At 39.2% G+C, this 27,248-nt stretch overlaps 1 protein-coding gene across 1 annotated transcript in view; it reads right to left on the minus strand.

The window, feature by feature from the left end:
• Window positions 1-15,301: 15,301 nt before the first annotated feature.
• Window positions 15,302-27,248, minus strand: part of CREB3L1 (cAMP responsive element binding protein 3 like 1) — a 102,390-nt gene continuing 90,443 nt past the window's right edge. Inside the window, exons 11-12 of the mRNA XM_083349561.1 lie at window positions 17,822-18,086; window positions 15,302-16,893 (exon numbers count right to left, since the gene is read on the minus strand). Of these exons, the coding sequence (XP_083205687.1) occupies window positions 16,857-16,893; window positions 17,822-18,086 (302 nt within the window). The 3' untranslated portion in view covers window positions 15,302-16,856. The remainder of the gene's footprint in view (window positions 16,894-17,821; window positions 18,087-27,248) is intronic.

Consider the following 27,248-nt stretch of genomic DNA (forward strand, 5'->3'; position numbering starts at 1 on the left):
TCCTGGGAGAAGATGGACCCAAAGATATTCAGGTCCTGAGTTATGAAGGGTTTACAACCAATACCTTGATGTGCATCCAGATGTACACTAGTAACCAGTGCAGCACAACTGCTCTTGAAGCAGTGATGGTTAAATGAATAAACTGGACCCATAACTGCCTGAGCTGTTGGGATCTTAATTTCTTGCTAGTGGCTGTCCATTTATTTGCAGCTTCAATGCCCACATGCTGTTCAATGTATGAAACATGCATTCATCGAGTTGTATTGTGTAAGCCCAGTTGCAAGGGAATACTATGTATTCCGATTCAGTTTGAATTCTGATTTTTTCCCCCCCATGATCTGTTTTCCAGATCTTGTCACCCACCAGCCTAGGAAGGAATCTAAGCCTCTGTATACCTAAATTATTTAGCAGCAGCTTGATGGATGATGTCCCTTTGTGTCCAAAAACTACATCAACTTTCACCAAAGTAGAAAGATACAAAGATAGACAATGGTTGGATCCACATATTATACTAAGCCAGGGGAGCCATTTTGGCGGGTGGTTTCACATTTTGATTTTGTTCCTTTTTTTCCTCCTAAGGCTTAACGCATTTTTATTACAGGCTCATTAGAACTCCCCTAGAACATATTCAACAAAGCAAAGAGTGATTCCTTCTCCCATCTGTCCATTCCTCCTTGTGCTTTAGAGTTGGAAAAGGGTGGTGACTAGGCAACCTCACTACACTTTTGCCAGGTTTGCTTAAACAAGTTTTAGGAATCACAATCAGTTGTAACAGTCTAAACTGTAACCTAGGACTGTTGAAACATAACAGCTGAAAATCACTCAGCATACTAAACTAAGGCTTCTAAATCAGGGGTGTCAAACTCAATTTCATTGAGGGCCGCATCAGCATTGCAGTTGCCCTCAAGGGGCCGGGTGGGTATGGCCAGGGTGGGCGTGGCTAGAGTGCTTATGGCCTACTGGGTGGGCATGGCCAGCTCTACATCGTTCGCATCAAGGGTGCCTATGGGGGCCTGGGTAGGATTGGGACAGATCTGAGGGTCTCTGGCAGAAGGAGGGTCTCTGGGCTAGGACCAAGGCAGTGGGGGCCGTTCCCTCACTGTTTCCAGGATGGCTTCGCGGGCCACATGAAACCACTTCGCGGGCCGGATCCGGTCCCCGGGCCTTGTGTTTGACATGTCTGTTCTAAATACAGGCTGCAAAAAAAATGGGATGAGGACTAGATCATAGCGAAGACTTACACTGCTGCCATCTTGTGGTTGTCTGGATTTTTGCAGCTCAGATCTGGTAGTCACGGTTAAGCCAGAACCAGCTGGATCATATTGTGACTTAGCATGGTATGGAAACACAGCCAATGTCATTAGGCATTTATTTCAGAAGTTGTTAATCAGGAATTCTACATTTCAAATGCAAATTCATTATAAAAATTGAGTTTTTAGCCAGTAGATTTTAATCTGTTGCTTTGCAACCAGTGGGGTTGCAAATGTCTTCTGTAGTTACATTGACTGATTTTTTTTACTTAATCTGCTGCTCAGTGGAAAAGCTGCAAACGGAGTTCTGAAGCTGTAGGGTAAGCTATTTCCCCTGGGGTGGAAACCCCCATCCTTATTCTATTGTCTCTCCAGGGTTTCCCCTCTTGCCTGAAACCAAATCACTGCATTGCTTTGTCAGCATTTGTCTTGTTTCTGTCTGCTCTGAGGCAGGGCTTGAGTGCTTCCCCAAGAAAATATTTTCCTTTCCATGAAAAGCACACAGCTCAGGGGGAGATGGCGAATTAGGTTGAGGCACCAGCTGGCTGCCATTTTTGTGCTTCTCCCAATGGTCCTCTAGAGTCTAGAAGGAGAATTCTTGGGCACAAAAAGTGGGGCAGTGGAGCAAAAAAGCCTGCAAAAGGATACAGGAGCAATTTGGGCAAGGCACAGCCAATGGGATTCTTCATAGACTTCTCCCAGAAGTCCATGAGTCATAAAAGAGCCGAGGTTGCCTACCCCTGGACTAAACTGTAGTGGTTAGAAAAGGGAAAGCGTGGTCTTCGACCCTTTCTCAGCCATGAAATGTAAGGGTGACCTTGAGATGTTCACTATGACTCATTTTAGCTGGGAGATGGAGATGAATAATCTTGCATGTTATTTTTAAGTTCCTGATGGAAAGATTGCATTAAATGTCATGCCACAAATAGCCTCCATTATTATAATCTGCTGACAATAGTCAATAGAGGTCTGCAAAATTAATCAAGGAAGAATTGCTGGGTGGTGAAACCTACTGTCTAAAAACTTTTATCTTTTGTTTGGAGATGGAGAGGGGCAGCTTAAAAAGCCAGTATCCTTATTATGTTTGCTGTTGCCCAGAAGGGCAGTCTCATTTGGTAAACATCTGCCACAATGAGAAATCCAGTAAAAACTCCTATATTCTGGAAAACAGTTATTCCATTTCTACCAGGATGGACTTCTCTGCTATTGATGGCACAGTTCCCCTTGGCTGAGAGAGCCATCCATTGCTCAGAAATTTATTTCCAGGAAAAAGATTCCTGTCTAAACTAATATGTCTAGGGGGATATACGTATCTGAAAGTCACCATATCTTCCCAATGAGGAGCTGAACAATCTATCAAGGAAGGCAATTGGATTTATGGAATCATTTGCCGGTTGAGCTCCGGATGGCGCCCGACCTTCGCTCCTTCCGACGCGATCTGAAGACTTATTTGTTTGAACAAGCCGGCCTGGCCTGATGGGGGATGGGTTTAGGTTTTATTGCTATTTTAAATGTATTTTAATCTACTGTTGTAATTTGGGCATCTTGTTTAATTCTTTTTTAGTTTTTGTATTCCTGTACTTTTATATGTTTGCCCTGTTCACCGCCCTGAGTCCTTCGGGAGAAGGGCAGTATACAAATAAAATTATTATTATTATTATTATTAATTTGTCATGCATAGCTTGTTCCCTATAAACTTCATTATGATGATTTTGTCTGGTGCCATCTCTCTCCAAATGGCCCTCTGCCTACCAGGTCACACCTTGTGATATGTTACAGGAGCAGCAGGTCAAGAAAAACAACAACAACCCAGAGCTACTATCCTTCTTCTGCGCGTTTCACTGGTTTGAATTAACTGCTTGTTTATTAGATTTCAATTCTACCTTTCTAGAGGAGTTCAAGGTAGATAAACAGTATTTCCTCAAATTTTCTCCTCATATAACATTCCCATAAGTTTGAGCTAAAACATAAAGACTGGCCCTAAGCAACCGAAGGAGCTTGATGCTGGATTCCCTTAATACTAATGTAGTACCCCCTGAGATACTAGTTTGGTGTAGTTGTTAAGGCAATAGGCTAGAAACTAGGATATCACGAATTCTAGTCCCATTTTAGATTCAAAGCCAGCTGAGTGATTTTGGCCCAATCATTCTCTCTCAGCCTTAGGAAGCAAGCAATGGCAAACCATTTCTCAAATCTTGTCAAGAAAACTGCAAGAATTTGTGCATAAGGTTGCCAAGAATCCTTCTAATACTTTAGCCAATATACCATATATCAACCTTTTCTTCACAGACTCCCTTTAAAAGCCTTTTGTGGCCACGGACCATGGCCACGGAGCACCAAGACTTAACTCAAGATTTAAATCATAACATTTCTTCAAGCCTTCGTGGAGCCCCTTTGACATCACGCCTCCCCAGAGTTCCGCGGACCACAGATTGAGAACCACTGCCATATACAGTAGTTGCAGAAGTATCCTATTTAAAGGATACCTTTTTCATTAATTCAAATGAAGATTGTCTGCTGCAAAATACTGCTAAGCTTGTAAGCCGCCCTGAGTCTTCGGAGAAGGGCGGGATATAAATGGAATTAAAATAAATAAATAAATTAAAAAAATAAAAATAGCTTAGGAATCAAATTAGGAAAATTAGGGTGTGCACATCCTTTTTCTCCCCATGAAAACAATTCAATTGTTTTCGTATCATCCTCAATCCATGTCTAAGCCTTTTAAAATCCGTCTTTAACTATTCCGGGTTAAATAGGAGTCTGCATTTTAAACATATACCAAACAGTGGTACTTCTGCTGTGGTTATAATCCAACAGGCTTACCGGTAATCAACCATTAGGGTGGTTTCCAAGGTGAACCCTCAGATGGCATCTCCTGGCCATTTTAAGCTGGCACAGTTACTCTCCCTCCGTCCTTCTCTCCAAACCCTGGGCTTTGTCTTTTCCAGTCATTCTGCTTTAGGTCAGAGTCTAAAGTCTGGTTCTTTCCAGTTGGATTCTGTCTGATTCCAGGTGGCCAAGCTGATTCCTGACTCAGAGAAGAGCTACTGCTGCTGATGATGATCAGAGGGGGGCTATCCAGGGGAGCAAGAGAAAGAAAGAACTAGGTCTCTTGCTTATGCTGTTCTTCCCCATACCTCTCAAGTGTTGATTCCAGGCTGCTTTTGAACATGGCTCTAACTCTTTTATAATATAGCATTAAACCTGTGTCAGAAAGGAGTATAATAATCAGCTGTGCTCTAGCCTAAATGCTTTTCCACAGATGCATTTAAAGAGAGCTTGACACTTACCTAACCCCGGCAAACCATTGTTGTTGCTTCTGGTTTAAGTGTTTGTTAAACCTTGCTTACCTCCCCAGAGCCCAGCCCTTGCCATCATAACCAAGGAGAGCAGTTGATGAATAGTTTCCCCAAAGCTGATGGTGGAACAAAACAAAGCCGAGAGAACCCACCAGCCCTTGCCTTTAATGTGCCCTTGGCATCATAAAGGCAGAACCACTCACTCACATTATGCCTGAGATGCATGTTTTTTTCTGCTAGCACGAGAACTGGGTAATAGGATATTAAGGCAACTCAGAGAATGAGCTGTAGATGAACAGCAAATACTTTAATCTTTGCCTAAAAGCTGTCTTTGGAAGTTCTGTCTTTTATTTCTTTCGATAATTTTAATAAATTTTTGGTCCTTATTCTAATCTAAATGAAAGTGAACAAATTTTCACTTCTTATGTATCTTCTTGTTTTAAGAGATTACAACAAGAAATATACTTATTTCAGTTATAAGTATATGTAGATTCAGTTACAACGACCATGAAGCTGAAAGCTTAGCTCCTTATTTCCTTCTGTTACAGTTAGGAGTATGCTAACACCCACATTTAAGTTGCTGTTCTTTTGATTTTATCTGCTGATAGCATCGAACAGGATAAGGTGGTCTATAAATTTCACAAATACATATATTTAATTCAATTTGCTTGTTGTCTTGTTTAAAAATGGACATTTAAATATTTGAGATTGAACAAAGTTCAACAAATAAGAGTCAAACTGCTGTTGAAGAAAAGTTGATGTTTCTTTCTTTTCAGAACTTAATAAAATCAGAATACAATTAAACATACTCAGACGTGTTCTGAAAACAATCCCCTACAGCATAAAGCTGCCTAAGATTGTTTGCCTAGTAGTTGATTTATCTATCAGTCAAGACAACCAATAATTCAACCTTATCCATATTGGCTTACAAGTAAGTCTTAATAAATTAAGCGGGAATTTGCCCATGGCAAACTTGAAATCAGATTTCAGTCTGAATCTTGCAGCTGTAGCTTTGTTTCTAGTTCTCATTTTAGCACTAATTTTTTTGGCTTAAGTTTCACTTTCTTAATGTCTGCTTGTCAGGCTGCTGTTCATAAGCCCAGGAGGAGAGCCAATTAAAAAGAAAAAATGACAGTGGCAGTGCTGTCTGCCTCCTTTGAGGCTGAGCAATTTGCAACTGCTCTCAACCTAGTAGGAGGTTTTAAGAAGATTTGGACAAGAGGACCGATCAATACGGGACATGAGAAGAGCATTCCAGAAACTCCAGTCATCCCCTAAGCTAATTTTATTTCATTACCTTTTAAATAAATCCATTCTATAAGTGAATCTTTAAGAAATTACTGTTAGGCAAAACTATTCAACAGAAGAAAATAGACACATACAATATTAACAAAATAATACACATTCAGAATTAATAATTGTAACAGGAAAAATGAATTATGGACACTTATGTTATAAACAACTTCAAAACAAAATTAACTGTATTGGCTGAAAGTCATATTCTTTGCCCTTTTGTTTTAAAAAGAATCTAATTAAATATTTATCAAAAACAAATCAGCATCCCACTGCTGCAAATCAGATGCAAATTTTTCCTTCTAAGTTTGTTGGATAATTCGATTGCTTGATAGCCCCAAATGCCACAATTCTTGATGTCTTATTACTTAATTTGCAGCCAAGAGGAACATGCACATCTTATCAGTGTGATTGATGTAGTTATATTAATCCTGTTGAGGTTTAGCCAAAATGTGACAATAGGACAAAAACAAATCATATGAATTAATGTTATAGCTTCTGAGGTGCATCTCCAGGAGTGAGATAGATGCAACATATTAAAACATTTTTGTCTGATATATATGCAACAATTTTTTTGTACTGAGCTCATTTTATATCATAGCTACTAATGGTAAATTGTGTAAAGCAAGTAGCTATAGATTTGTCACGTGAGAACTTTCAAATTATTCTAGTCACACAAGTAATTAACAGATTCCATCAATTTACCATTAAAAAAATTCTGCAAACCGTTTAGAAACAGTCTTCTCATAATTAAATTAATCCAAAATCATCATGTAAGAGGTCTAGATTATATCTGCTGCAAAGCAAGCTGAGATGTTATTTTTAACTTGAGATGGTTATCTCACAATGTAAATATTTCATGAATAAAGAGATCCAAATTTATATCTCTGATTCAAAGCTCTGATTTATCCATGCTGGAGGTGGAAAGCTCTATGGGAGCTCAGGATAATCTCATTTTTTTCTCAGGAAGAGAACCTGTCTGTGAAGTCTAAGAGTTTCTCTGGGCTAATCCATAACATCATTTCATTAATGTCTTTTATCCTGTGACATTTCCTCTGACCCATGCACAACACACCCAAGAGCTAATTAGCAAAGCAACCAACAGAGAGCAAGGCATGATTCCAGTCACCTGGAGGTGACATTTTCTTTCCTTGATGTTCTTGCTGCAGTTGATAAAGGCCGCAGTGTTGATCTTAGAACAAGAGCTTTTGGAGTGGTACAAAAGACCTTACCAGATAATCTCCCTTCATTCAGGTCAGAGAAACAAATGTTTCAGGTGGAAACTGAGGATACCTGGGAATAGGGAAATTCCATCACTCAGCAATGGGCTGGGTTGCTAGCCATCCTTGGCAAGTCAGTATGAGATTGTTTAACAAAGGAGTTGGCCATTTGCAGGGTCCCTTCAAAACCTGGACTTGAAGTTAGCAAATGAAGTGAAATACACCCTAGACTTACAAACATTCATTTAGCAACCTTTCACAGTTATGACAGTGCTGAAAAAAGTTCCTTCCAATTGGTCCTCACACTTAAAACTATCATAGCATCTCCTCAGTTATGTGATCAAAATTTGGACACTTGGCTTGTGATGGACGCAATGGCCCAAGGTTATGTGATTGCCATTTGCAATCTCCCCACTGACTTTTGAGAAAGTCAATGGAGGAAGCTGGATTCACTTAGCAACCATGTGATTCACCTAACAACAGTGGCCAAACAGGTGGTAAAACTGAGCACACCTCACTTAACAAGGTCTCACTTAGCAACAGAAGTTTCAGTCTCAATTGTGGTCATAGGTCAAGGACTCTCTGTACAGTATGGATGGATGACCATGTGGGAATTACACAGAAACTGTTGAGGCTTAAAGTAGCATGTATTAGATCAACCTTCCTTGACTTGGATGTGTTATGACTATAATTTTCAGATTTCCCAGCTAGGGATGGAAGTTGTGACTTGGGTATTTGGTGATTTTTATGCGTAACAGAGTGAGCGCCTGTTATTTGTCCCAGCTTCTGCCCACCTAGCAGTTCGAAAGCACGTAAAACTGCAAGTAGAAAAATAGGGACCACTACGGTGGGAAGGTAACAGCGTTCCATGCACCTTTGGCGTCTAGTCATGCCAGCCACATGACCACGGAGACGTCCTTGGATAAGCACTGGCTCTTCGGCTTTGAAACAGAGATGAGCACTGGCCCCTAGAGTCGGAAACGACTAGCACACATGTGTGGGGGAACCTTTACCTTACCTTTTACCTATGCTGAAAATTGCAGCAATACCTTGTGCATTAAGAAAAATGACGCAGCTGGATTGGCACTTATTAAACAAACCATAAATAAAATGAACTTGCTGCAATTTCCTAAACAGGTTAAAGTTGTTTTATTTCAATGTCCTTTTAGATTCAGTCGAGTGATTGGAGGTGCCAATCTCAGGTTTTATTTGGGTCTCACCTTAGATTTTATGGTTAATATTTTTAAAGTTTAATGCTTTTCTCAATTTAGCTATTTATTATAGATTGTTTTTGTTTTTGTTTTGATATTGTATGTCACTGAGAATCCTTTGGGATCGGGATGAATTCTAAGTACTGCCAAACATAAATTTATATACACAAACCAATGAGCAAAATACAGGTTCCACATTAATAAGCATGTCTGGTTTCTTAGTATATTTTGGGAGTGACTGTTGATTACAGAATCAAAATATTACTAGCTTTAGCCAGTGAAATAACAGCAAACAAGAGAGGACTATCTTGAACTTCAAGGGCATGGATCAGCTTGAAAGTTTAATGTTGCCATTCATGATTTGGATTGGAGATGCCATTTCAGTGCTCTTGAAATGTCAAGTTCACTTCTCTCCAATCCGCCCTCTAACTTCTAGATCTAAACTGAGTGGAAGTAAAAAACACAGTTAAACTGCCTGGCAACCAGGACCCCATCACCATTTCAACTGGCATGTAAGTGGGAGGGAAATTGTTCCAGTGCTCCATCACAGTCACATTGCTTTTTAAAGAGGAAAATGAGTTAAAAATTAGAGGATTAGTCAAAAAAGATCAGAAATGGAATTGTTAGGAGGATTAGTTCTCTTCAACTGCAACAAAGATTTATTATACACTAGGGTTATGAATGTATTCTGAGTTAAAGGTTAAGGAAAGCAATTGCTTGAAGAGTGGAAAATTTACTTATTTGATTTCCCATTTGCTTTTTTAAAAAAGTTAGAAGAATAAAATACATGAATTGGGGTGGCGAGTTTGCTGGGTGACAGGAACCCAGTGATATCACAAATTATGTAGCCTGGCTCTGGCCAAAATGTTTAAAAACTAACAGAAACATCAAAAGGGGCTAATTCATCCTTTAAGCACCTCTTTTTCTTCTAATCTATCCTTCATTCTGCTGGTTGGGCACCAACATACGCCCTTTTCTTCTCTGTTCCTCTTTTATTTATTGTACTATTCCAAAACATTAAATATGTACACCTGTTCCAAGCACACACCCCTCAAAGATTAAACACACATTTAAGAAAGTTTAATGAGGTAGAATGGTGGTGCCAAATAATCTTAGTTCTCCCACCCACCTTTAAGCTCAAACACAATCTATTGCTAAGTTTTGAAATGGAAGCTAAATTGCACAATGAATTCATCAGAGGTAAAGTGGGTTGGCTGTGCCCACCATGGGCAATAACATTTGAACTGTATTCAACACCTAAGAGCTGTGAGGTAAGGGATATGATTATCTGTTTCCAGCTTTCAGCATTCTGCAGCATATAAGAAGTCAGACAGAACAGGATTGTCAAGCACCATTCCAAAAAACTTAGGAAGCTAAGAATAAAAATGTCTTAATGCAACAAAAGAACAGTGCAAAATGAAGGCGACAAGCCGAGTTATTGTGGAGCTAAGTAAGCACACAGAAAATTACTGCAGCTATATGATGTTCATTACCAAAAAATTTTTTAAAAATTGCCAACTGATCAAAAGAAAATCACCTGGCCTGCTTCTATGTCTTTAAGAGCAATATAATTTCTTTCTAGGGTAGGATGTGAAAATTTATCTGTGCTGATCCCTGAAAATTAAAGATACTGGAGCCAAATTCTTTTCAGTCAGTTGGTAATTCCTCTGCAGGAACCTAGCTGGAGTTGGAGGAGGAGCAGCAAAAAAAGTAAAGTATGATTTTGTGTGTTTTCATTTATTTATTTATTTATTTATTAATGGGATTTATATCCCGCCCTATCTCCCGAGGGACTCAGGGCGGCTAACAACAAAACATATAATAAGTACAGAAATTAAGATAAAAATAAAATTAAAATCATCTGTGCAATAAATTAAAATTAAAAATAAATTAAAAATTGTAAATATAATTAAAATGCCTGTCAGTCCAGGTCAGCCAGGTGGAAAAGGAGTGTTTTGAGGCCGCGGCGAAAGGACTGGAGATTTTGGGCCATCCGAAGTTCAGGGGGGAGCTGATTCCATAGGACTGGCGCTCCCACAGAGAAGGCCCTCCCCCTGGGGGTCGCCAGCCGACATTGCCTAGATGACGGTACCCTGAGGAGGCCTTCTCTGTTTTCATCCTGCAACCTTTATATTTCTCAGGAACGAGGAAGACAAAGTGGTGTCATGACCAAAGAAGTTAAGTGTTGAGAGGGAAGTGAAATAAAACTGCCCTTCCATCTGCTCCCATAAGACAATGTAAACACAAATCTTTGGCAGGATGAGAAGCCCTGCTCAGAATGTGAAACTCCCAGCTGACAGGGCAGTCACCAGACAACCTTTGAGTCCTGCCCTCGTGACAGCTGAAATCCTAATTGGGGAAATAATCACCAGATCATTCACAGGTGTGGGAGTTTGGCTTTGAAGGAGAAGCTGGCAAAAAGATCTTCCAAATTTTCACATGACTGCTGAAAATTGTTCCCCCCCCCCCCAAAGCCAGGTAATGTTTGCCCCGTGGCTTCTCCACAAGAAACCATATCCGCAAAATAGGATGGGTTTTCTTTTTACCACACTAAATATTGCAAGTATGAGGCACGTACTTCATATCTAGTAGGCGGTGCTAGAAACGTAATGATCGGTGGTCATGTATTTATGGGCAGCAGCTGATGCTAGGCTGTTGTGACTTTTCTTAGCCAGTTTTTGATTTGTGAATCGGGTATAAGCTAATTTTGTTCCTCTCTAGTATATTAGATGAAGGTTGAAAACCCCAAAACAGTTCTGTTCAGGAAACTAAGATTTAAGGCCCCTTCCTGCTATTTTCTCCTTGATCCTTTTTTTTTAAAAAATTGTGATCTACTTTTCACCTTTTTATCCATGGAATACTCATGGGGATGAACAATAAAGTAACATATAAACATTTAAACTCCCATATAAGGTTCATGTTAAAACAGATAGTTCTTTAGCTATTCTGACATAAAGTCCTTCCACATGCTCCAGTTTAAAGCCATAAATTATGTTCAATAAACAATTGGCAATAAGCGTAGTCCTTTCAACCTGGATACAACATGTTCCTGGTATCAAGCTTTGTTTGTTTTCTGGTGAACTTCATAAATCAACCTGATCCACAAACCAGCTTTTATTCTTCCTCTAGTAAATTTTGAGATGCCTGTAGAAACAATCCAACTTTGCCTATTGTGGAACTTTCCCTTAGCAGCACCTATAAATAAATGTGAGAATATTGCCTCTCCAAAACTCATTGTCTAGGTTTGTGTGACATAAATTGGCCAATCACAATTTGCACTGTGAAAATACAGCTTATGTAAATAATGTTCAGTGTGTCACATAAGCTTGAAGAATTGAGCTCATTAAACCACAGTTACTGTAGGCACATCATTCAACCACCGATACTATATGCAGCAGCACATGGAAACTGTAATGGCTAAAAAAAACCCCCCAACTCTGGATGAGGGTTTTTAAAAAAAAACCCTCTGGATGAGGGTTTTTTAAAAAAACCAAAACACATAGCACTTGAATAGTGAATTGGAGTGTTTGCATGTGAATTCTAGGAATGAGAACTGTTTGGATCTAACATTTGGGTGCAGGTAATAAGGGAATTGTAATGTGGCCTAGTGTTGACATTTCTCTCTATGTTACCTGAGATACTGGAGACTTTAACCAATGTAAATTTAAATTAATATGAGAGTGGTTAAGGTACCTGGCTAGAACTTGGAAAACCATAAGTTCTAATACCGCCTTAGCCATGAAAGCCAGCTGGGTGATCACCTCATAGGGTTGTTGTTGTGGGGACAATGAAAAGGAGGAGTATTATATATGTTCACTGTCTTGAGTTATTTATAAAAATAATAAAGGGATATAAAATAAATTTCTAGCAAGCAACTTAGCTAAACATATAAGACACAACTAAATAACAAATGGAGGACAATTATACTTTAAAACTACAGGTACTATGTAATGGAATAGATTGTAAATGGAACAGATTGCCTTCAGAAGTTGTGGGAGCTTCATTACTGGAAGCTTTCAAGAAGAGACTGGACTGGTGTAGAAATGGTGTAGGGTCTCCTGCTTGGGTGTGGGGGCGGGACTAGATGACTTACAAGGTCTATTCTATTCTATTTTGTTCTGTTCTGTTCTGCTCTGCTCTGCTTTGCTCTACTCTAAATATGAAAGTCTATGTTTAATTTTGGAATACCATTGGTGAAGTTTACAGTTTACACTAAACCATGGTTTTCTGAAGCACATTCCTGTTCATCCATTACACTAAAAATAAATTTGTTTACAAACAATAAGGATTGAATTCACTGCAAACTTATCTATTGCCTGGCAGTTTGTGACCATAACCTGTGTTGGTATGGGTTTATAAGGGATATATTAACCGGTTGACACAGTGATTTGGTTCATCTGATAAATCATACTATAGTTTGGTTTTGTATTAGTATACAGTGGTACCTTAGTACTTGTCATTAATTGGTTCTGGGAGGTGTGACGAGTACCAAAACCAATAACTGCCAAACAAATTTTTCCCAGAAGAAATAACGTATTAGTCACAAGGCAACTGACACTGACATGATCTAGCTTGCACATCAAATACCAAACAAACGACAAGTATTGGGCCTAAATGTATATATAAATTAAATTTATATATAAAGTACAGTGGCCTTTATCAATTCTTTGTTCTTGACAAAAACCTTCCCCAAAACTGTATATATTGCACTGAAATATGAATTAACATATGTCCAGCACATATGACCAGTACACCCTGTTTTCTGCAAGGTAAACTATGAATGTAACATCCCACAAAGATTGTACCTGCAGAGGTCTCAATGGTACAGAGCTAATAGAGGAAAGGGGCTCATCAGAAGGACAAATCCTCCTTAGCAGTATTTAAATGCTGTAGTGCCACCTGATTTATACCTATTGTAGTAACTCTTCTGCTGAAAGCTCATGGTAATCAAACATTTATGAAGCCAAATTAAAAATGCAGAACAGCTCTTATCAAAATGATTAGGGGGCTGGAAGCTAAAATGTATGAAAAGCGGTTGGCTATGTCTAGTCTATTGGTATGTCTAGTCTAATGAAAAGGACTAGGAGGGACATGATAGCACTGTTCCAATATTTGAGGGGCTCCTACAAAGACAAGGAGGTCAAACTACTTTCCAAAGCACCAATAAGCAAGACAAAAAACAATGGTTGGAAACTAACCAAGGAGAGAAGCAATCTAGAACTAAGGAGAAATTTCCTAATGGTGAGAACAATTAACCAATGGAATAACTTCCCTTCAGAAGTTGTGGATGCTCCATCACTGAAGGCTTTCAAAAAGAGACTGAAATGTTATTCTATTCTATTCTATTCTATTCTATTCTATTCTATTCTATTCTATTCTATTCTATTCTATTCTATTCTATTCTATTCTATTCTATTCTATTCTATTCCTATTCCTATTCTTATTCCTATTCTTACTCCTATTCCATTCTATATATGGAACTATATTGTTTCAAAAATGAAAGTGTCCCCAGTTTCCATGGCATGACCAAAGTTGATCTAAAGACATAAGAAAAAGTTACATTGTCCATGGGAAGCCAGCATGCTAAATTCTCTCCCCAGTTTACACTTGCTTTTTGAGATGTGAAAAACATTTTCTATTTTAAGAGAGCAAAAATTCAAAATATTTCTGCTGGAGACTGAGCGCCAATGTAGCCCAGCATCTTGGATTAGATCTGGAATTCTGTGGGGTTTCAAATGAAAGTTTCTAATTAATTGTGGTTCTTAATTCTGTGTGTTTTCATATCCCCGCAGACAAAGGGCTCTGACATGTATGACTATGTGCAGTTCTGTGAATATTGTTCATGTTAAAATTTATAAAGAGGAAGAGTGCCATTTAAAAAAAGAGTATTCATTATCATTACCAAAGCTTCCTTTTTCATTTGACCTTGAAATGGAAGAAATTAAAAATATGAACACCAGGTTATCATGCAACTTGTGAAAACAATCTTCATATGTACTCTGATTGCAAGGATTTGCTCACATTTTATGATGGAAAAAGCTGGCAGCATCCTCGAGGCTGTGATATTTTTAGATTAGTGGGTGTTTGGTGCTGAAAGATTATTTGAATATTTTGAAGCAGAATCTGCAAGTCTTTATTTGCAGGCCGAGCTTCTTAATTCAATATTCCTAAGATTGCTGTGGTGTTGTACCTTCAGAGAACAGCTCAAAAGATTTTGTAGTCTACTTTTCCACACTGAACTTTATAGAGCTCTTAGACACATTTGATTTCTTGAGAGATAATCTGTTATTAGTTATACGCCCACTTCTTCCTCCCAGGTCATGCTGCTATCACCAATGGGAAGCCAGTATTAATTGGAATTGCTGGGACAATGGGGTGAAATCCTTTTTATGGGCCTTGATAGAGCAGTTCCCAGAGGCAGTACCTGTTGACGACCCCTTTACCTCTTGTGACTTTTTCTAGACATAAAAAAATGTTTTTTTTAAAGCAAGCTACTCTGAAGTTTATACATTTTATTATCTGTAGCTCAGAGTTGAATTGTGGAGTATTGTATAGTCCCCAAAAGAACAAAACAGAATCAAAACAAGATTTTGCCTTCTTCCATTGCAAAGCAGAGCTAGTGCCAAAACGTTTTCTGTTGTTGTTGCTTTCCCAGTGACTAGAAAACATATTTTCGTTTGTTTTAGAAAGCAAATATCCTTTGAACATAAGACTGAAATTAAGTCCCCTGCAATATGACTTCTTCCATCCATTATATACAATATTATAGCTTATTATTACCAGGCTGTGGCTGCAGGACTGGAAAAACAGATTGAAGTGAGGAGCTGCTGTCATAATTTCTCAGTAATGCAAATTCTGTACAAGCCCCCAGAGAAGCCCTTTTAGCTCGGGTAGAAGACCTCTGCTCACTATGGGAGGGCATAGCTGTCACCATTCAGAGATAGATAGTGGGGCTACACAAACATTTACTAAACTAATAACCTCTCAGTTAAATAATGAACAATCTGAAAAACAGAGCTGATGCTGCATCTTTTTTTAATTTTGCTGCTTGAAAGCGATTGCAGAGCCAAGAGAAGAAGGAAAGAGTGATATATTAGAAACAAACAGGGCAAACATCAGTTGCCAGACTGAATGGAAACAGTATGTTGCAAAGAGAGGAAATCCACAGATGCAAAGCCCGCAATAACTCTTAATAAAATACAATACAGAAAATAGGACTTAAGGATCTCCAAAATACATTATCTTAAGAGTTGGCAATAATACAAAATAAAATTCATTATGTACAAACAATTTCTGCTTTTGGTCTCTGTACAACAATATGAATTTGAGGCACATGTGGACAATTCACAGAAGTTATGACTAATGGCAAGGATGTCAAAGATACACACTTTCTGAGAAGTGGTTCTTTATGCTGGTTTCAGATTTTTGAAGAAGTGGATACCTAGAAAGTTGTGGTGTTTGTCCTAGTGGACTTTAATGAAGAATTGCTGGGGAAAATTTCTGTATGTTGACTATTGAAATGGAAATCATTGTTGAACTATGCTGATCTATCTGTCCCAAATACATATATATGTATACTGTGGGGGGTGGGAGACATTGAGATGCCCACTATCTTTGGTTGAGGAGAAACATTTGTAGACATGGTCAAACAAAATTTCTTAGTCAATATAGAGACTGGTCCAGATGGCAATCTCATTTTTTAAAGGGAACAGTGTAAGATAAAGAAGGAACTCATTAAAATGGGCTGCTATTGGACTATTTGAAAGAAAAGCCAAAATTTTAAAAAAACATTTAACAAATATTAAAGATCGCAATGAATTTTTGAAAAGCTCCTTATTCTTATTCTTCAGACTGTGGTTCCAAACATCAGATAAAAAGACTGATTTTATTGATTATGATTTCTGTTCATGAGAAACACTTTTCAGAAGACTTTTTTTTTCTTATCTGGACATAAATGTGATATGTTCATGTGGTAATGTCATATTTGATCAGCAAAAGAGTATCTTTTTGAAATATCCTCTTAATTGGATATTTAATTGTAAAGTACACAACTATGTAAAAAACTGAACTAATCAGTAGCTAAACAGGAATGTTTCTGCTGACATAGAAACAAAAATGATTTGGGAACGATGCAATTGTGTGACAGACTTCAGTCCAGGCAAAAGCATAACCAGTGGCTATGGGAATCACAAGTGAGAATACATTAGAGGGTTGAGGTGCTATCCCTGATTATGGAAAATGTTGTGAAGCCTGACAGAAAGATCAGTATTGATACCGGGGCCTAAGTATGAGTGAATAAGTGACTCAAGGCCAGCTTGGAGATGTCTAGGTAGGGCATCTCCTTCCACAGTGCAAGCCTGTTCATTTTACTCAGAAATAATTCCCACCAGGTTGTATTTATGAGTCTGTTAGTTTAGACCTGTAATGCAACCCCCCCCCAAATCTTGCAATCTTAGCCATGCTTACTTAGAATTAAGAATGATGCTTACTTCTAAGTAAGCATGCAGAAGATTGCAATGCCAGTCATATCACTAGAAAAGGATCCTGCATCCAGATGGAAGAGGCCCGGAGAATTTGCAGCTGCTACAAATATTCAGCTGTGTCACTGGAGGTTCCATCTCTGCAGAAAAATAAAACCAAAACATTAGCCATTTATTTTGTCAACTCTAATTCCCTCTTCACATCAGTCAAAGACCTTTGAGTGGATTTTCCCTCAGCCTTGGTTGGATTCTTTGGCAGATTCTTTCAGTTCCTCAAAATACCTTGATCTCTTCCTTATTTTCCATTGTCCTAGTCTCACATGTAGTGTCAGATATAATATTTGCTACAGTCTGTCACAAATTGAATAGCAAAGGTTGTCTTTCAGTGCTATAACTGAACATATGTGTCTGCAAGGAGCCCCTAGCTCAATTCTTGGCAATGGTTAAAAAAGGGATAATTAGCAGGTGGCAGGAATAATAGAGGCTAGAGTTGGCTAGTAATTCCAGAGATTCTTTGGAGAAGGCCAATCTAATCAATCCGAAATATATTTAAATCATACACAACATGTGTCTATTCTGATTTTTAACATATTTTTGATAGACATTGAAAATTGTTCTCTGTTAATTGAGGTTTCCATACTCTATAGAGCTTCCTAGCCTGAGATTTTGGGGTGAATCAGATAATTTACAGTTGTAGAAAAAGAACAAAGAAATCATTCATTCTAGTTTGAGATTTTGTGGTACAGAGCTTGCCATAATGCATGTACTCAAAGTACCACGCAACTCCTTAATTGTTTCCGCTGTGGCAGATCAATAGTGCTACCCTGCTGGAAATTGAGAATGAGAAAGTCCAGCCTGTTCTTTATCTTTAATAGTAGACTGATTGGCAGAAGAAATGAGGAATGAAGGTTTTGATAAAAACAAGCATGATTAGCTGCTGGGGTTTGCAATCACTGCAATCACACATGGGGATTGGTTAAAATAGGGATTGGTTAAAAATGAGACAAATGTATTTGAGGCCTAGATAGGGATTAAAGTCTTGATACAAACAATCCCAACATTGCTTACCTCTCATGGAAACCTTCCTTGGAAGGAGTAAGAGCTGAGCTGGTCTGGTTCTGATTTGGACCTGTAAGATGGGTTTTGTTCAGATACTTGACTGTTTCACGAGCCACAGCCAGGGCACTGTGCACATCCGCTTGTGGCTGTTTCTCTTCTTCCCCGTTTTTTTCAGCTTCCCACTCTTCAGGATGCTCCACAGAAATGAAGGAGCTGTAGGTCTCCTCTAAGGAGCCCCTGTGCTCATCATAGAACAGCAGGCTCCGTGATTGGACTGCAGAAAAGAAGAGCTTCATTAAGCAGCAAAAACATGTTGCCCATTTATTTGCTATGTCTTTATACCAATAAATGTCACTCTTGTAATTTCTGCCTGTCATGAAACTTTATAAGAGTCAAGCTGCCAAATAATTGCCTAAGATCTAATCCAGTTTGGCTTATTTCCATTTTCTACTATATTAACATAAGGCTGTTCTATGAGATCCCTTCATGGATTACTGCCGCCTTCATGGATTACTACCCCTTCATGGATTACTGCCTTGTTGTGGTGAAGGGGCTTGCATAATTCAATGAAGCTATGAGCTATGCCGTGCAGGGCCACCCAAGACGGACAGGTCATAGCAGAGAGTTCTGACAAAACGTGATCCACTGGAGAAGGAAATGGCAACCCACTCCAGTATCTTTGCCATGAAAACCCTATGGACAGTACCAAAAGGCAAAACGATATGACGCTGGAAGATGAGCCCCTCAGGTCGGAAGGCGTCCAATATGCTACTGGGGAAGAGCAGAGGGCTAGTACTAGTAGCATCAGAAAGAACGAAGTGACTGGGCCAAAGCCGAAAGGACGCTCAGCTGTGGATGTGTCTGGTGGTGAAAGGAAAGTCCGATGCTGTAAAGATTTTTTCTCCATAGGAACCTGGAATGTAAGATCTATGAATCAAGGAAAGCTGGACGTGGTCAAACAAGAGATGACAAGACTGAACATTGACATCTTAGGAATCAGCGAACTAAAATGGACAGGAATGGGTGAATTTAATTCAGATGACCATCAGGTATACTACTGAGGCCAAGAATCCCTCAGAAGAAATGGAGTAGCCTTCATAGTCAATAAAAGAGTAAGAAAAGCAATACTGGGATACAATCCCCAAAATGACAGAATAATGTCAATTTGAATCCAAGGCAAACCATTCAATATCACAGTAGTCCAAGTCTATGCCCCAACCACTGGTGCTGAAGAGGATGAAATTGACTGGTTCTATGAAGCCCTACAGCATCTTATAGAACTAACACCAAAAAACGATGTCCTTATCATCATGGGGGATTAGAATGCTAAAGTAGGAAGCCAAAAGATAACCGGAATAACAGGCAAGTTTGGCCTTGGAGTACAAAATGAAGCAGGGCACAGGCTGACAGAATTTTGTCAAGAGAATACGATGGTCATCGCAAACACTCTTTTTCAACAACCCAAGAGACGGCTTTATACATGGACATCACCAGATGGTCAACACAGAAATCAGATTGACTATCTGCTCTGCAGCCAAAGATGGAGAAGCACTATACAGTCAGTAAAAACAAGACCAGGAGCTGACTGTGGCTCAGACCATGAGCTTCTCATTGCAAAGTTTAGGCTTAAACTGAAGAAAGTAGGGAAAAGCACTAGGCCACTCAGATATGAACTAAATCATATCCCTGATAAATACACAGTAGAAGTGACGAATAGATTTAAGGAATTAGATCTATAGACAGAGTGCCTGAAGAACTATGGACGGAGGTTTGCAACACTGTAGCAACTAAAGCCATCCCAAAGAAAAAGAAATGCAAGAAAGCAAAATGGCTGTCTGAAAAAGCTTTGCAAATAGCTGAGGAAAGGAGAGAAGCGAAAGGCAAGGGAGAAAAAGAAAGATATGCCCAACTGAATGCAGAATTCCAGAGAATACCTAGAAGAGATAAGAATGCCTTCTTAAATGAACAGTGCAAAGAAATAGAAGAAAACAATAGAATAGGGAGGACCAGATATCTTTTCAAGAAAATTAGAGAGATGAAGGGAACGTTTCATGCAAAAAAGGGCATGACCAAAATGGCAGGGACCTAACAGAGGCAGAAGAGATTAAGAAGAGGTGGGAAAATTACACAGAAGAACTATACAAGAACGAACTTACCGGTAACTTCCCTGATAACCACGATGAGGTGGTCACTGACCTCAAGCCAGACATCCTAGAATGTGAAGTGAAGTGGGCCTTAGGAAAGCTGAGCAACAACAAAGCTAGTGGAGGTGACAGCATTCCAGCTGAGCTATTCAAAATCTTAAAAGACGATGCAGTAAACGTGCTACACTCAATTTGCCAGCAAATTTGGAAAACTCAACAGTGGCCACAGGATTGGAAAAGATCAGTTTACATTCCAATTCCAAAGAAAGGCAGTACCAAAGAATGTTCAAACTATCGCACCATTGCACTCATTTCACATGCTAGTAAAGTTATGCTTAAAATCTTACAAGCTAGACTCCAGCAGTATGTGGATTGAGAACTACCAGAAGTACAGGCAGGATTTTGAAAAGGCAGAGGAACTAGAGATCAAATTGCCAACATACACTGGATCATGGAGAAAACTAGGGAGTTCCAGAAAAACATCTACTTCTGCTTCATTGACTATGCTAAAGCATTTCATTGTGTGGATCACAACAAACTGTGGCAAATTCTTAAAGAGATGGGAGTAACAGACAGTCTTATTGGTCTCTTGAGAAACCTATATGCGGGTCAAGAAGCAACAGTGAGAACTGGACACGGAACCACTGATTGGTTCAAAATTGGGAAAGGAGTCCGGCAAGGCTGTATACTATCGCCCTGCCTATTTAACATATATGCAGAGCACATCATGAGAAAGGCAGGGCTAGATGAATCAAAAGTTGGAATTAAGATTGCTGGTAGAAATATCAACAACCTAAGATATGCAGATGATACCACTCTAATGGCAGAAAGTGAAGAGGAACTAAAGAGCCTCTTGTTGCGGGTGAAGAATGAGAGTGCAAAAGTTGGGTTGAAACTTAACATAAAGAAAACCAAGATCATGGCATCCAGCCCTCTCAATTCCTGGCAAATAGATGGGGAAGAAATGGAGGTAGTGACAGATTTTATTTTCCTGGGCTCCAAGATCACTGCAGATGGGGACTGCAGCCAAGAAATTAAAAGACACTTGTTCCTTGGGAGGAAAGCCGTGGCAAATCTAGACAGCACACTAAAAGGCAGAGATATCACCCTGTCAACAAAAGTGCGTATAGTCAAGGCTATGGTCTTCCCAGTTGCAATGTATGGCTGTGAAAGTTGGACCTAAGAAAGACTGAGTGCCAAATAATTGAGACCTTTGAACTATGGTGCTGGAGGAGACTCCTGGGAGTTCCTTGGACTGCAAGGCGATCAAACCAGTCAGTCCTAGAGGAGATCAACCCTGACGGCTCTTTAGAAGGCCAGATACTGAAGTTGAAACTTAATTTTTTTAACAACAAAAATACTTTGGCCACCTAATGAGAAGGCTCTTCTCACTGGAGAAGAGCCTAATGCTGGGAAAGACTGAGAGCAAGAGAAGAAGGGGACGACAGAGAATGAGGTGGCTGGATTGAGTCACTGAAGCAGTAGGCGTGAGCTTAAATGGACTCCAGAAGATGGTAGAGGATAGGAAGGCCTGGAGGAATGTTGTCCACATGGTCGCAATGGGTCGGACACGACTTCGCAACTAACAACAACAACAACAACAATGAGGTCTCATCATTTGGCTTTAAAAAGCAAACCGCAAAAAGCAAGTCTCTTCCCCAAACCCCTTATTCAGGTGCAAAGTTTAATTCTGACCGTTAGTCTTCAAAAGGCATAACTGATAGCACAATTTGTAATAAAATGCTTTTTCTTTTTCTTTTTTACAACCCTTTAATCCCTTAATTCAGGATAGAGTTGGGGTGACAAAATGCAACTGAGCATTTACTGGCCGGATATCCTTCCTGATGCCTACATGGAGTTCACAGCAGGTATTTTCTCTTTACGTCCTGACAGAGAAACACCTGCCACTACCTAGCATTGAACTCTCAACTTCCGAGTGGAAGGTGAGCATCTTCACCACTAGGCCACCCTACTGCTTTATAATAAAATGCTTTATAATTATTTTTTAAAAATACAGATGATTTAATACAGTTTTCAGACAACTGATGGACTCAATGCCAGTAGAAGTGATGCCAGTGTACAGTGAAAATATATATGTATTAATTGCAGGTTTTACATTATATAATACTTACGTAAACAACATCCATGTTTTCAGATTATAGTCATAATCTGCAGTACTATATACACAAGGCTATTTGCTTGGTACTGTAAGGAGAATATCTATACCAACATCAGAGGTTTCTAGCATCTGATAAAAGTTATGCCTATACTATGGAAGAGCTATTTATTTAGCTCAGCAATACAATCAACTTTAACAAGAGTGCATAAGACAGACAGGGCTGGCTCTGCTGCTTCCATTTCTGAGATTGATATATAAGATTAGAATGAGGGGTTTTATTTTCCTTTACTCAGTGGTGGGATTCAGCCGGTTCGCACCAGTTCAGCAGAACCAGTAGCTAATTTTTTGTTGCCCGGACCCAAAATGGACTTCTGGAAGTGGCATCCTTACAGAGAACCGGTTGTTCACATATTTGAAGCCCACCATTGCCTTTACTTAAACATGAGTTTTTATAGGATATAAATGTATAAATGAAATGGTCATGTACACTGTTAGTTCATTTTGGTTAATCATTAGTATTACGGTGAACCAGATTCTTGGAAGAAAGTTAAAGTTTGAAGATGTTAATATTTTATTTTATTATACCACCCAAATACGGAATTTGCCAATCAAGGACAATGAGCTCTGGACATAGCATGCCTCTGCCTCAGATTGATAAATTTTATGATAAAGTCCAATCTGACATTGACAGCACAGAAATGTGCTGCTTATGGTTAGAAACTAGAATACCAAAACTGGAAATATTGAAGAAAGTTTAATTGGACTGTATGGTCCCAGAAAATGAATGAAGTAAGACTTTCCAATTTCTGTCAATCCAGTAATAGGACATATATGGATATACATAGAAATCACTGGACAGAATACATATGTAGAAATCAATGTACAAGGAGGTGGAAGAGTTGGGTTATAACAGCAGATACGTAGCCAGGGGCTGACTGCGTAAGAGATCACAAACTGCTCATGTTCGAGTTCCATGTCAACCTAAAGTAAAGTAAGAAAGCTAAACTAAAAGAAGCAAGCCAACCATTGTCCATGATAATGATCTTTTAAGGAAAACATCAGGAATTGCTTTGGAATCCTGAAACTCATTGATAGGGAACCAGAGAAAAACTGTGGAATTAGATCAATGTAATTGTTAAGGATGAAAAAGAAACTGCTGCAGCAGTTAGAACAGAGAAAATGCCAAGAAAACAAGCCAAAGGCAAGAAAGACAATAATCTCAGGAAGGTCCTTAGTTCTAACCAAACTGTGCCAGCAAACCTAGAATACAAACCAGTGTCTAGCACACAGGTCTGCAACCCACGGCTCCGGAGCCACATGCGGCTCCTTCAGCCGCCTCCTGCGGCTCCCAGTCCTCTGCCATGTGCAGTCCAAAAAAAAAAGTGGGACTAAAAAAGTTCAACCAATCAATTCAAATATGCAGGGTAGGTGCATATCTCGCTTTGGCTCCACTCTTCAGTCAAACCCTGTTCTGCACATGTGCGCATGTACACGCATGCGCACACAGTTTTTTGCGGTTCCCAGTTTTTCCTTTTGTGAGGGAACCGGTTCCGAGTGGCTCTTTCACTGTTTCAGGTTGCTGACCCCTGGTCTAGCAGATGGGAAGAGGTCTGTCTAAAAACCAATACTAAAGAAAAGAGGCTTCATAGAGTGTGAAAACAATCATAAATATCTTATGATGACATGCTAGCAAAATAATGCTTAAGATCATTCAGTGCAGATAAGAATTGTACATGGGAATGGAATTGCCAGAAATTCAAGCGGGCTTTAGAAGAGGCCAGGGAGCAAAAGGCATTATTGCTGATGCAGATTGAATAACTGAGACACAAAAACATTAAGAAGAAATTAATATATGCTTCACTGTATGTAGAAAGGCCTTCAACGGTGTCATCTATGTTAAGATCTGGAATGTGCTTTGGAGAATGTGAATCCCAACACATCTTGTGATCTTATGCAGAACCTGTACCCTTCCCCATAAGGCCAAACAGACTAGGTCTGGGTTGACAAAGGAGTAAGACAAGGCTGTGTACTCTCCCTTTATTTATTCAGACTATATGCCAAATGTACTGTATATGGAGGGTAACTGAATTGGAAGACAATTAGAAAATTTAAAATTGGAGGAACGAATATCAATAAACTGCATGATAAAGTTGTTCTGCAATATGCTCAACGTGTGGCTACCTTGAATAGAAATCACAACTGAGGCAAAATATGGCTACTATTTGGTATAGGTTATAGAGGTCATAGGTGTCTATACTGGAAAATCTGTACAAGATGTCAGTTGCCTGTCAGACACAATTTGAACCCCTGGTATTGATCTTTAAAATTCTAAAGAGCTTAAGATGGTATCTGTGCATATCATCTCCATCTGCAAACCTCCTGAGTTGCTTACATCCACAGAAGAAGCCCTTCTGAAGATATCCTAGCTGCCAAAATTTATCTGTCAGTTATGTTGGAGGGGGCCTTCTCTTGAGTGACTTCCAGGCCACAGAAAGTTCTCCCTTTCATACTCCCATTATTTAGGAAAATGTTAAGAATCCATCATTTAACTATTTGTTTTAATTGTTAATCTATTTTAATGATGCTAACTTTAACTCTACTGATTTTAGCATTCTGCATTTTGATTAATTGGTGGAAGCCACTTCAAGCACTACTATCTAATAGTAAGTAGAAAAGTAGATACGAATTTAATAATAAACAAAACAAGATAAGTTGATGTTTGAGAAAAATAAATGAAAAATTGGAACTTTATCACACACTCCAGACATGGATGAATGACTCTGAAAAAAATAATTTGGAACCAAAACCTCTGAAAGATAAGTTACCTCAAAATCTAATTATCCCAGTACTGGGCAAATTACAGTCCATTGGCCAGAAATGGCTCAGGATTTACATTTTTCCATTGTTCCCTGAAATCACACTGCTGAAATTTGGAGCACAATGGTGCACTTTGAGGGCTGCAATTCATGTGCGTAAGTTAAATAAGATTGGGAATAGGAATGGGAAGCTCTAGGACAGGGGTGTCAAACTGCCGGTCCGTGGGCTGGATGCGTCATCCTGAAGCCGTGCCCACCCCATTGCCGGCAATGGCAAAACCATCCCAATATGTTGCACGTTGTCATGTGACGTCGCGAGTTTGACATGTCTGCTCTAGGTTCCATATCTAATTCTCACTCCTAAACACCCCAAACCACCCAAAGTATTGGAATTGATGGAATGGCTGATGTTGATATGTTTTTCTGTAAAAAGTTAAAGGTCAGGTATGAGATCTGGGGGGTGGGAGCAAACTGCTGTTATTCTTGCCCTCTTCAACACTGTCTCTAAATTGCCCTCCCCAATTATTTCAGGTGATTATTCAAGTTATAGATTTTTTAAGGGTTGAAATAGGGGTGCTTTGCCTTACAAAGGCTTCCCCTCCCATTTGTATCCTTAAACAAAGAAACAAGAAGCAAAAAAAGGCTCTACACTCTTAATAATATGTCCTTAGAAATTAGAAGAGCAAACTTATCCAAATTAAGTCTTATAATCATTTCATTTCAGTATATTTCTGTTTTCCCTGAACGTTTAATTTGCCACTTCCATCTATAGGAGGGTGGGGCAAAGATCCCCTTCCTTCTCACTTTTGGAGGCTTTTTGCTTCCCCCCCCCCAAGAAATCAATTTTTAAGTAGAAGAGAGAAAATCACTGTTCTTACCCAGTTCCAAACACGTTGTTTACAGTCAGCTTAAAGTAGTGCTTTCGGGCTTCGGCTGCTTGTAACTTGGGCTAGACTCTGATGGTAGCTAGCCTTTCTCCTGCCAGTTTCTGGAGGGCTTTTCCCAAACTGATCAGATCGACCGCCATCTCTCACTTTCTTCCTTCTTTGTTACCTCTATGGGGCAACTTAAGGCCTATTTAGGGTCCCCTAGCAGGCAGAAATCAGCTGTAGGGTGCGGAGCCCCGTGATCCCTCAGCTGCTCACTACTGCGCAAAACCCTGGAGTGGGGGAGGCTCTGACAGGCCTAGTGCAGGAACAGGTCCACACTGCACCAATTCCCTAGCTCTCACATGACCTGTGGGGGAGGCATGGCACCAGGCAGCCTCTGGAGATCCAAAAATCATGTTGGGGAAGGAGAGCAGACCATTCTGCCCCTAAATCTGGATAAGTTTGAAATTGGTGGAATCTGTTAAGATTTTCCTTTTAAATCATGAAAATAGAAATAAACAATTGTCTATTACTGAAAAATGAAAGCAAAAATGAACTGGTGCTGACATCTAGTGATGGATGAAAATATACAACAGCAGTTGCTCTATTACAGGGATTGGCAAAGCCCAGGAAGAGATACCTGGTTTCTGGTGACTTTCAATGTCTTAATAACAGAACAGCTGTGACAAAAAAAGAAAGAAAGGAAACATTTTGGGCTATCTACAAAGTGAGAATCATAAACTCAAAAAAAGTTGACCTTTCTGGATTACAAATACTAACTCAACTGTGATTCTAAAGCTGTCTGCAGAAAAAGGAACCCTGACTTTTGGCTATCATGAAAAATCAGAGATCTGCAGAAAGAATGTACCAAGAAAAAACAAATACTTTCCAAAAGGAAATCTATGCTATATTGCAACTAATTCAAACAACAATGATCTCAAACCACAAGGAAATTAAAAATAACTATAAATAAATATAAATGAACACATCTCTAATTTAACTTTACAACACAAAAATTTTCAGAAAATAAAAATAAAGAGTGAGCAGAAAAAACAGACAATTGAATATGAGACTCCTCTGTCTCGTATTCAATGAGATTTTAAGATGGAATTTAACAATAGAAGGAAGTATGATTTAACCCAGAAGGAAAAAAAATTACAGGAAGTACTGGACATGGAAAAGATGACTTACACTCTAAGACAGGGGTAGGGAACCTTGGCTCTTTTATGACTTGTGGACTTCAATACCCAGAATTCCTGAACCAGCCATGCTGACTCAGGAATTATGGGAGCTGAAGTCCACAAGTCATAAAAGAGCCAAGGTTCCCTACCCCTGCTCTAAGATTACAAAATAAGTTTGAGGACAAGAAAAAAGGTTTGACAAAATGGATTCTTCCAGGAGAACTATGAGAACTTGAGAGACAAAAAATGATAAATAAAATAAAGAAAGAAAAGATTCTCAATGAATATGAAGGGGTGAAACCTTCCT

The sequence above is a fragment of the Vipera ursinii genome, assembly GCF_947247035.1.
Source record: "Vipera ursinii genome assembly, chromosome: 1".
Classification (NCBI taxonomy): Eukaryota; Metazoa; Chordata; class Lepidosauria; order Squamata; family Viperidae; genus Vipera; species Vipera ursinii.